The following is a 12534-nucleotide window of genomic DNA, read 5'->3' as shown; positions in this document are numbered from 1 at the left end:
TTTCAAATTGTAATATTGCATGTGTTTGGGAAGTACTGAGCGTATGACTGGATATATGAAGCTTGGATTATACTGCCATGAGTTGTGTAAGAGGTTGTAAATGGCTGCTTTCATATAGTTTTGCTGTTGTTAAACGTGGTCCCTGATGACTTCGATTCATGAAGAATGTTCGCCTTATTTGGATTTTCTGTTCATCGTGGAAGCATGGGAGAAAAACAAAGTTTTCTTCATATATTCAAAGTAAGACACAATGAGTAATTGATATACAAATGGTCATTTTGCAGATGAAGTATACTTATTCAGAGCACTTTGTTGCAACCCTGGGGTGGTTCCTGTCTTTGTTTGGTCATATGAGAATAGAGCAATCAGTACAAGATGTGACTGAGCAGGAGGTTTCTCAGGACCTTTCCAACCAGCCCTGGAGTGCTTCATTTGGACCAAGATCTGACCATGACTAATATCCCTCCCAGACACTTCGTAAATGAGCCAGAGAGTAGCAGCAAATATTCTGCTGCTCTGAACACAGTAATTTCCTGACCAGGAAAGAAAACTACTGAAATCTGCTGCGTGAAATATTACCAAGTCAACACAAGACTGCACTGCAGATGTAAAAGCAATCTTAGTTTTCACCGTCACCTCCCCTCTCCTCCTTCCCTCTACAACACCTCTTTCATATCATCATCCTTCCCTCTTTCACTTCACCACTTTTCCTCTTTCATGTTCACCTCCTCCTCTTTCTCCTCTTCCCCTGACAGCCTTAAACAACTATTCCTCCCTGTTCCTCCTCCTCCTTCCTCTTTCTTGTCCTTCTCCTGTTCACTCTGCTCATTACATCTTTCTCCCCAGATGCAGCACAGTGGATGTGACTTATATTAGCGACCACACACACACACACGCACACACACATATTCAGGTCTAATGACACTTCATTAGCGGCATCTTTCCCACTGAGGGGCTGCGGGGGAAATGGTAAGATGATTATAAGAGATGGACAGAGAAAGAGACAGAGGGAGACGCTGAGGTGGCAGTCATTGCTAATGAAACTGGGAAACGAGGTGTGTGTGTGTGTGTGAGAGAGACACTAGGAGGGCAGGACTGAGAAGTGATACTGAAACAGAAGACAATAATTCAGCTACTGGCATAAAAAATTAGCTACTTTACAACTACTCCATATTTAAATGTATTCAACTTCATAACAGCTGGTGTTTTCCCACTGACACCTGGTGGAATCTAGGACCACTGTTCAATCCTCAGAGCCTCACAGCACTGAAAAAACACATTTGAAAATCTAACATCAGCATGTGTTTACAGAGACAATGTCCAGGTTACTCAGGGCCCTGACACAATAAGGTGACGATCGGCCGTCGGTAAATGTCGGGCATCTGGTGCTCTGGTTTTGCAGTGTCCCACAGTGTTGGCACTAGTCAGCCCTTGTTGGTTATTTTTTGTTTAATTCAGCATGATGAATTGCTGGTGGAGCCCGTCGGTGAGAGAAATCCCCTTGATTGGCAGTTCAGCTCAGTGCTCGAGAAGATAAACAAAAATGGGGAAAGCAAACACACCACTAAAGTCAAGAGGGCGTGAGATTGAAACACACTTGTTACATTAGCAAGATTATTTTTTTAGCCATTGAGCTCTTTAGTAGAAACATTTCATAATCGTTTGTGTTATTTTTCGGAGGCACACAGTAAATGTGCTTTGTTCTTTCAACACTGGGTTGTGTCGTTACTGATGCTAACTGGTTAACTCCCACCTTGAATCTGTCCTGCTGGTTTCAAGTTACCCTTTTTGAGTGACGAATACAGACTGCCGCCGCCTGCTGCTATGGAGCGTTATTTCCTTTCACACAGGTGCAGAATATACATGCTAGTTGGACATTGGCTGTAGTCTTTGCTGTGTGTTCAAGTGCAAATCTTTGGCCGAAACACAGGCGATGTGAGGCAATGTAACTGTCGGCCCTTGTTGCCACTAGTTCTTTGACGTCCATTTGATGCGTCTGGGTCTTCAGGATAAACCACAGACCTAACCGTGCCCACTGTAAAAATTTTCTCAGTGAGGTCTGTGGATCATCCTGAGTTACCTGGACACTGTTTCAGGAAGTCATGTTTCTGACGAGATTTCCAAATAGGGTTTTTAGTGCTTTAGCCATTAAAATAAACAGGTTAGGCCATTTGTTCATTGCAGTCATCACCTGCAAGGACAGAAATCTTCTGCAATTACAGATCTCGACAGTTATTCTGAATTAAAGGCGCTGTATGTAAGAATGTGGCCAAAACGGTTACTGCACTCAAATTCAAAATACTGCCGCGAGTCGTGTCCGCCCCCCCTCCCCTACAGATTCGAGGTTGCTGGACAGCGGCACGCTGGAGACTGATTTGTTTGCCCACGGGCGGCTGCCGTGGCAGGGCCGCATCGCCGCGTCCTTGATCTTCCATTTTCCAGAGGATCGTTCGAGCAAGTCCAGCTTCTCTGCTGCTAACGCCGCTGCCGGGATACAGCTGAGGAGAAGCCGGCTGCTCATGCTGTGTACCGGGACACTGCTAATGCTGCTTGCCGTGCTGCTGTAGCTCAGTCGTAACTGTAACTGATGCTGAGACTCTACTGACTGCGTGACTGGTAGACGGCGGTGGGTGGCGCAACAGGCCAAAACAAAAATTCAAAACATAAACATGATTTGCGGACCGTAAAATATTTTTTTAAATGCGAATATTCTGGCTGTACTATTGTTGTCGGTGAGATCAGTATGTTATATGAACATTATTCCTTAGTCTCTGTGACATATTAGGAGGATTTTACGACTATTTGCTTTAGATTTCTTACATATAGCTCCTTTAAATGATTTAAGAAGCTCAGACTTGTACTTCTTGACTTCAGTTCATCACAAAATTAGGATGATAGAGTACTTCATAACTGGAGCAGAGTTTGGTTTGTTAGTTCTCACTCTCAGCTTAAAAGCTGAAAAAAGAAAGGTGACCACAAGAACACATTTAAGTCTAGCATATGCTCAGAAAGACTATTCATTCAAAGTGATCACATATGCATGGGGAACGAATCTTTATAGAACAGTTCATATGATATCCTATAAAAATGCATACAAAACAGTTGGTATGATATCCTACGAATCAGCACCCCAAGAATGATGTTATATCTGTAATGAAAGGATTAACGTAAAGTTAGAGAGATTAGGTTTAAGAAAGTAAATATGCTGGGGACGTTCCTTAAAATGACTCAAATTTCACTTCACTTTTACACAGTTCTAAACACACGCCAGTGCACTGATTAGGTGATCGCAGCCTTCCAAAATACATGGGTTATGCACAAATTACTGTCTCATATTACGTTGGATATATATGAATTTAGATGCATTATTTTTTGTAGGAAAATGTGTGGACAGTTAATGAGAACAGCCTGTAATGAGACCTTCCTGATCCCCATGAGGTCAACGATTAAATTCTGGGGTTGAGGATATTTTTGGTAAAGGTTAGGTTTAAGGTGTAAAGCATAGGATTTGTCCACTGCAGTTTGTAAACACAACATTCAAAGCTGGCCCCTCCTCCCCAGCTAACCGACACGATGACGACAATAAAAGAGCTTTGTTCACTTAGCATTTCGCCTCACTGTATTTGCATCTCTTCTGCGCTGAGTCCGCCATTTTCGTAGTTTCCTCTTGGATGTGAGCTCATGATCTGGCACCTGGTTGCTACCTTTTTATAAGGTCTATCCTTCACACTCTGTACACAGTTATTAACTGGGGCCAAAAAGCTGACACCCTGGGACTTTTTTAAGGGAAATCCTACTCATTCTGCCTTTAACTCTCCGGTGCATTAATGTTAAGTCAATGTAATGTCCTCATAAGTGAACAAGTTTGCCCTGTGTGTGTGTGTGTGTATTTGTGCTTAACCTTGTCACACTCAATTAGTTGCCTCACTGGCAGTTCCACGTAATGGCACGCACACACACAAATACTTTGGAACACACACATACACGCATAGCTTGATTAATATTTCTGTCAATGAATCATGCCCAATTTATATAATGAGGCATCCAGAAACAGAAATAAACAGAGACAGTGTGTTTTTTCAATTGCTTTCAATTTGCTGTGTGCAGCTATGACGCTAGCTGGTTCAGCTGTTTATGTTTGAGTAGTGGGTATCCAGGAACTCGGCACTGATGGCACACACACACACACACCTCTCTCTCCCTCAGATACACAAAATAAAACATGAAAGCCCGACACAGACCTCGACCTGCACTTTCTCACAGTCTGCCCTTTCACGTCCAAACAAAAGCTGACAGAGTTCATTTAAAGATTTCCTCTTCCCGATTTTGTGTTGAGTTCATTTAGGGTCAGACAATAAGATCTAAGACTGGGAGATGCTTTAGTATCAAACTCACCTGTGGAAAAGTTTTTGTTTGGCTGCTTACTCACACCAGAAACTTTGATTTGTGCATGATTAATCAAGCAACATTATTGAATTGATATGCTGTTTTTTCACAAAACAAATAGCCATTATGTAGAATCACACTTGAAAGTATTTTTAAAAGCCAGGAGTGTCTTAAATATAATATTTGTTTATTGAGGACTGAATGAACAGATTGGGGTCTGAAACTTTAATTTAAAACTCTGAATTTTTACTTTTTCTAGCAGGGAAGAGTTTTGCCCTTTTAAATTCCATGTAACTTGAAAAAAAAAAGAACATCCAGAAGAGCACACTAGTTCAAATCTTTACGCACATAATCTAGTCTTCTTTTTACATTATTAACAGTGCTACTGCTACCCAAAGGGATGTACAAAACTCTGCAGAACATTTTAAAAGATATAATTTCCAGTGTAAATAACAAGTACTAGTGGTAGTTACAGTAGTAGGGGTAGTCTTTTAAGTTTGAAAAACGAGGGTAAATTACCACACTAGTTGTGCTGCTTCTACAGCTAACGCGGAAGTTAGCATTGCCTGGATTCCCTCATCAAAAAACCTAAGAGATTGACATTCTGTAGTCCCATTTAGCTACTCATTAGCAACTGCCTTTTTTACGACACAGAGAAGCTTCAAAATTCACGAGTGGGGGATTTAATGCAGCATGCCACAGTGGAATAAATACAATACCACTTTTGGATACATCAATACATCGACACAAAAGGCCAAGTAATTATAAAGTTTTTAGAAAAACTATGCAGTGCAACTGCTAAAGAGGCACAGTATCAGTGTCCAACTGATTTTTTGCTTATTTTTGAGGGACCACTGTGCAATATCAACAGCTCTATATTTTGGGAATATTTTTACAAAGCTGTCCTCGTTCCTTGTTTATTGTAAACTTTAGTTTAGAGTGTCCTCTTGGAGCAGGAAATAAATACATTTTTTGATGAGTGGCATCATAAGATCATAAAATGACTGCTAAGTAATTGGAAAAACCATTGGCCAGAAGTCCACTCTTCTCTCTAATACCAGTGCATACACTCATGAACATGTCTTCACAGATTTCCTCCCACTCTCTCTTTCTCACACACTTTCCTCTTTTCTCGGCTCAAATAACCATGCTCATCAGGGCCCAAAGGGGCTTCCATTTTTCAGCGTTGCCATGACAATCCAACGAGGAGGGGGTGTTTAGTTTGACTGGTGCAGTCACCTTGATAAATGACCCTCTTATTGCTGCCCGTCTCCCAGGGAATACTGTACACACACACTGTCTCTCACACACACACACACACACACACACACACACACACATACCACTAACTCTCTCTCCCCCAGTGGCTAGCTGTCCAGCTGACACACACACTCAGATCACTTTACATGCTAATTGGGCGACAAGCCCTTTAACAAATAGCTATTTAATGAGTTACTCCTCTCCACTGCAGGGCAGAGCCTGTCTGAGTCTACAGGATGGTAGACTGCTGGAGCTCTGGGAGAAGGAAGCCATTCAGAGGTCACACAGGCTGTGTTTACATGCATGGAGTAACCAGTCATAGGTCATTCTCTGGTGCACATAAAGGGTCAGTTCACACAAATCACAATAATATATGTGAATAATTTGAGATAATTGTCTGATTTTTATCACAATCTCAATATAATGAAGTAAAATGAAGCAAAGCACTAAAAAACTTTCCAGGAGCAACGTCTCTGTTATTCTGGATGGTTCACAGATCTCGCTATGAGTTTACATTGGAAGTTATTTTTGCCGAAGGCATAGTCCCTCTGAAAACTGCTTAACAGTGTGTTCTGTAGATTATCCAGAGGACCAGAAACCTTGTTTCTGGAAAAACACTCTGCTGTTCAATATTTCAATGTGATTTTTCACTGTTTCCATCCATCAATCCATCCAGACTGATATGAATTTTATTTCTGTTCATCAAGTGCAGATAGAGAACATGCTTTGCCCATCTGAGGAGAGAACAGGGGTCTCACATAAGCCTCCAACAGACTGAGATTTTAGTAATCTTATAAATTTTGTCCAAGCTACAGCATGGGACATGGATCTAATAAACTTGGGGACAACATCTAATTTGATGTATGCAGACTGTATGATGACAATTCCTACTGAAACACGGGCAATGACGTAAGAATAAAACGCCATCAGCGTGTGTCATCCATCAGCGTCACTAAAGTGGAAAGAGAAAAATGAAAACAAACATGAATCGAGCCCTTGCTATAGTGACATTTATGTGTGTCGATAAAGTCTGAAGAAGAGGAGGAGAAAGTGGACGCAGTCATGGCTGTGGAAAGAGGACAACTTGGTATGCCAATTTTGCAACGAGAAAAAATGTGCAGAAATTAAAATGTAAAGAAACACATTGGGGTTTTCTGCACATTCTGGCATTCGACCTGTCTTCTTGTTACTCTAACATGTACAAAACAGGTTTTTGATTTGATGCCACAAGGGCTGGGCATTGTATTGAGCGATTTAGAGAAATGGTAGTTGAACTTTTTTTTGTTTTTACTGATTTGAGTACCTTATGTAACTGGTTAAGAATGTACAGAGTTATTTGTTTTTCATTATTCCCTGGGTTTCATATAAACATTACTGAAGTACAACACTCTCTAACAATGGACCAAAGCAGCCTAATTACAGGTGTGATCCCGTGATAATGCCAGGTCACTGTGTCAGTGTCTTAAGGCCCTGACACACCAAGCCTACGGTCGGCCGTTGACAAGTCAGGCTGTCGGTGAGCGTCTGTCACCCTAGTTTTTGCAGTGTGTCCCACGCCGTTGTCGGCACTTCACCATCAAAGTCAGCTGCTTTTCGGCCGATTGAGCATGTTGAATCAGCAGCGGAGCTTGTCGGTGAGAGAGATCACTCTGATTGGCTGTTCAGGTTTTATTTCCTCGCCCCTGTGGCGAGTGAATCTGCCTGTAGTGAAACCAGGGCTAACCAGTGCTTCCTCCTCAGGCTCCACTTCACTCAACTGCCCCACAGATCCGCTGCTTCTTCCCACTTTAACCTGAATAACAAACTGCAGCAAGCTGGAAGCGGCTAGCGGAGCATTAGCCGCAGCATGACTGGAGGGAAGCACAGCCAGTTAGCCTCCGCTAGCCTCTGAGCTAGCCCCGGCTCTTTGGATCCAACCGGAGCACCGAGCCCTGGTTTGTTATTCAGGTTAAAGTGGGAAGAAGCAGCGGGTTTATCGGGCAGCTGAGTGAAGTGGAGCCTGCAGAGGAAACACCAGGACCATCTGGATGTAATAGTCCGTGGAGGTGCTGCGGTCCTCAGCTGCACAGATAGGAAACCCCTTGGCTGACAGGATGTACCACTCTCTCACTCCACTCTCTCTCACGCAGGCGCAGAGCATACTTGCTACTTGGCCGTCGGATATAGTGTGTTCAAATGCAGCTGACACAGGGCGACGTGAGGCGACGCAACAGTTGGCTTTCGTCACCGCTAGTTCTTTGATGTCGGTTTGGTGTGTTCGCAACTTTAAATTCCTGCCGTGATTTGATGAAAGACATGCAAGACGACACGTTGCACCAGAGGCCAACCATTGCTTGTGATCTGTAACAAACTGTGTGATGTGCACAATGCGAAGGTAAATCAACAGGAGGGGCCAAACTAGGCAAGACAGTTTGGACATGCAAGTCTTTCAATTTGGGCCTCGAACTATGTCCTAAACACAGACTCAGTTGTTTTTGGGGATAAAGTGACAAGTGGCTGTGCCAGACATTGATTTTTTTGCCCACTGCTGGTCTGATCCCACACCTGTTGGATCGGGCCAGTATCAGGCTGAAAAGGATCCTGGTGCAAAAAGTCAAACATTATGATTTAGTTTTACCTTTCAGAACAAATTACATCTTTCTGCTCCACTATACGAAACTGTACCCACATTTATGCTGAGGGTACTTATGTCAGCAGGTGATACAATAGATGCTCAGTTTTTCCACTCTGTCAGTTAGAATTACTTAATACAGCAAAAAACCAAGAACAGTTAGCATCAGCGATATAAAAAAGACAAACGAGCAAGTGGGTCTGCAGGCTCAGAGTTTTTTCCAGGCCATTTCTCTTTGACCAGGGGGCCCGAGCCCTCATCCCCGATCATAAAGCTATCAGCCTCAGAGGGGAAAACATCCTCCACGCTACAGTAAACCAGAGAGGAGGAAGGATAATGTATCTCTGCTGGCACCCCTGACAATCATCAATTATTCACACACAGGCACTCTAGAACCTGAAATAAACACACACACACTCACAATGTACAAACACATACATGTTCCTCCTGCACTGAGAGAACCATACAGTACATACACTTTGACAAGGAGAGGAACAGATGGAGTGTTTCCTTATTTATATACATACAGTAAATGCTGCGATGTTCATTAAGTTCTTTTAGGTTACTAGATTAGATTTTCTAAGGGAAAAACTAAATATTATATATTAATATATATATATATACTAAATATTTCAGTCAGTTGTTGTAGAGTTTTACAGCAGTGGGAGTCCATCAGAATCAAACGGCAAGGGTAATTTCTAGAGACGCTGACTTGCACCAACATCAAGCTATCACCAAGAGAAATTCACCACAGAACAGGCGGAGGGACAAATTCAGACACTAACTGTGTCATCAGCAGACCACAATGCACTGCATGAAAATTTGGTGCGTTCATGCTGCTTCTCTGGCAGCCACAGGCGCTCACAGGGTAGGTTGGAAATAACAGCTGGTGCGTGCACGCACTTATACGAACTACGTGCTCTTTCCCGTGTGCGAGATGCACGATTCATAGAGGTTTCATCAGTAGGTTAGCAATGAGAGGATTTCAAAGTTTGAAATAGGGACTTTTAATTACAGCGACGTGTCATTCCTCAAAAGCGGCGTGAAAATTGGGTCTGCAACGTCTGAGAATACAGTGTAAAGTAGTTTATTGGCTCAATAAGTTGGCTTTTAAGTGCTGCAACGATCACAATTTTTTAAATGTTGGAACACAAAGACAACTTAAGCTATACGAATTCTGTCAGTGATGGCTTCAGTGAGTTGACAGTCTCAAATGTAAAGCTGAAAATATTAATATAGTGAGGTTTATCACAAAGACACTTTCAAAATAGACTTGTCATACAGGAACAGAAGCAGATTAAGAGGAACACCATACAAAACTAATAAGAGATTATATTACATTTCTCTGAATGTTGTGCAGTTATACTGTACAAGCTGAAACAAGATACAGAGGAGAGTGACACAAGAGCAGGGGGAGAGAAGGAGATGATTTTCCTCTAATAGCTGATGAGGAATTTGTTCAGTGCATGAAATATGTGGACTGTTAAAAGATGGGGATTCCAAGAAAATTACAGAAATAATAATCATCTATTTGCAACAGGGAACTATTGCATGAAAGAGCAATGATGCCGCAGACCAGCACTCTGAATCCTGGGAGTCAAGTGGAGAGTCAGAGTGTGTGCTCGTGTGTACGTGACTGTTTATGTGTGTAATCTGAAGTTAACCAGAGTACCGGTAAAGAGAGCTGGAAGGAGCATGAAAAGAGGAGGCACTGTAACAAACCAGAGATGACACACAAGCATGCACAAATACACACACAAAGACACTATGAAACATCTGCACACAGATGATAATGCACTGATAATGAAATCAGCCACTGCATACTCATTTTCATCTACTGTACACAAACATGAACCTCCCTCTCTCCTCTCTCTTCCTGTTACTCACACACAAGTTTTACACACATCCATCAGATACATGCATGTTTATTGACACTTGTGAGGACCTTCACACTGTGCCCTATAAACCAAACCTAAACCTAAAACCTGGTCTCAACTATAAACCCAGATTTGAATAGTTCCCTTAAGTGAGGAGCAGTAAAATGCCATCACTTTGAAGGATTTCCCTCATCTATCCACCTGCGAGCATGAGGACCTCAGAAGTACAGAAAAATATGAACACACACGTGGTTGGTGCATGACTACTCACAGCCTCTCAGTCCCTCTGGGGATGTTTCTGGGTATGGAGTGTATCCCCAGGCCATGGCAGTCCACCGTGTTCCCCAGGCAGCTGCAGGGAGCGGGACACGCCTCCACACCTCCTCGTCCTGCCACCAGTGCCAGGATGCCCCACGCCAGCATCGTCCGCAGCCCAGATCGAAGAGCCCAGCCAGGGGCCACTGCCAATGCCGCCGTCCCACAGCCTCCTGACCCAGCTCCATCCCTGCTTCTCCCAGCAGGCATCCTACTGTCCTGCAGCACTCCACCACACTGCAGAAACCAGTCGACAGATCCTATCCCCTCCCAGGGATCACTGACCACCAACACCAGCAGCAGTGCAACCCCCTCCAAAAGTGGACGAAAATGCTTAAAGTACAATGAGTAAAATGCTTAAAGAGGCTGAGACAGACAGCAGCACAGCCAGGTGAAGTTCAGCTTGGACTGAGCGGCTGCCACTTGATGCCAAAGTGGCCTTTCAGAGAGAGAAAGATAGAGGGGGAAAAAAGACAAGTATATCCTCTCCTTCTTCTTCTTCTTGTCCCCGGCTTTAGAGCTCCTTCCAATTGGCTTCTCTTCTTCTACTCTCCTGTGTGTTCTCTGCTCTCCCTCTCTCTCTCTCTCTCTCTCGTGCAGCCGTACAGTGTGTTTGCCTCTCCCCTCCACTTTTCATTGAGTCATTGTGCACTGAACAGTGAGCCACTAGAAAAAAAAAGAAAAGGGGGGGACTCCCTCACTCCCTCTATCTCACACACACACAGAGCAATCATCCATCAAAAGCTTTTACAAATAACAGCACCAAGACTCCTCCCACACCACCACCACCCCCAGTCACACACGCACATGTACACACACACACACACACACACACACTCACTCACTCACTCACTCACTCACACACACACACACACACACACACACACACATACACAGCAGCAGCACCCGGAGTGAACTCACATCTATTCAGTGACAGCAGTAGCGGGAGCCGCCACCTCCAGTGACGGCAGCCTTTTTCTCTCTCTCTTCCCCTCTCCCTCTTTCTGTCTATCTCTCTTGCCCACATGTGCTCTCCTCCCCTGGGGAAGAAAAGAGCCTAAGGCTGCATGGACATGATGAGAAGAGAGAGAAAGAAAGGGAGGGAGAGAGGAGAGGAGAGGAGAGGAAATCGTGATCACCCTGAAGCATCCGACCGGGAAGCTCCAGCACAAATGTGAGGACTGAAACGGAGAAACAATTTGTGGAGAGAAAAATGAGTAAATGTGAAATAAAAGAAGCAGGCAGGGAGTCCTGCTGTTAAATGAGATAATATTTTTTTGCCACGGCTCAGTGCCAAGACAGCACACCGGGCTGCAGGAACTTGGGGAGAGGGAGGGGGGTTTCTTGTGAGACTGGCATAACTGGAATGCCATAAGCTGCCACAGAGCTTACTCAGAAGTCTATTATGAATTCACTGGCAAGGCTCTGAAATTCAAATGGAGCCTGGCTGAGGTTTTTTTTTTTTTAATCTCCAAAGAAACGCTGGCTTCAGCTTTTGTGATTGCCATATCACCAAGGAAAAGAGAGGAGAGGAAGAAATCTGGATCATCAGGAGTGTGGTGCAGGGTTAAAACCACAGAAAACTAAATCTACCACCAGAACATTTTACTACATTTTTGGGGTAAAAACAAAAACTGTAGGACTGCAACATTTCTTTTATCATGGACTAATCTGTCATCCCCCGTCCCCAATTAATCCATTAATGGTTAAACCACAAATTGACAGAGAATAGCAATAACTGACATAATTTCCCAGAGCTCAAAGTGATAGATTCAAATTGCTAATTTTGTCTCACCAATGATACAAAGATCTGCTATTTACATCAGTATAAAACAGAACAAAGCTGCAAATAAACATATCTGAAGCTGAAAATGTTGATTTTGCTTTATAAATTACTTTCTATCATTCGATTGAGTAATCTACTAACCTTGGAGCTCTAAAGAACTGCAAGATAAATGAAGTCGTTTGACTCGAAAAGAGCAGAAATGACTGGACTCTTTGTTTCTGTGATGTTTTTGTTTGTTTGTAGCTGTTATCACTTGCATCACGACATCATCTGTGATTTGTACAGTATTTCATGGGGTA

At 43.2% G+C, this 12534-nt stretch overlaps 1 protein-coding gene across 1 annotated transcript in view; it reads right to left on the bottom strand.

The window, feature by feature from the left end:
* Positions 1 to 10783, bottom strand: part of slit1b (slit homolog 1b (Drosophila)) — a 118055-nt gene extending 107272 nt beyond the window's left edge. Inside the window, exon 1 of the mRNA XM_049570777.1 lies at positions 10406 to 10783. Coding sequence (XP_049426734.1) covers positions 10406 to 10659 — 254 coding nt within the window. The 5' untranslated portion in view covers positions 10660 to 10783. The remainder of the gene's footprint in view (positions 1 to 10405) is intronic.
* Between the last annotated feature and the right edge of the window lie 1751 nt (positions 10784 to 12534).

This window comes from Epinephelus fuscoguttatus, linkage group LG3 (genome assembly GCF_011397635.1).
Source record: "Epinephelus fuscoguttatus linkage group LG3, E.fuscoguttatus.final_Chr_v1".
Taxonomy (NCBI): Eukaryota; Metazoa; Chordata; class Actinopteri; order Perciformes; family Serranidae; genus Epinephelus; species Epinephelus fuscoguttatus.
Note: the sequence above shows the minus strand (reverse complement) of the source record. Positions and strands in the feature narration are given on the sequence as shown.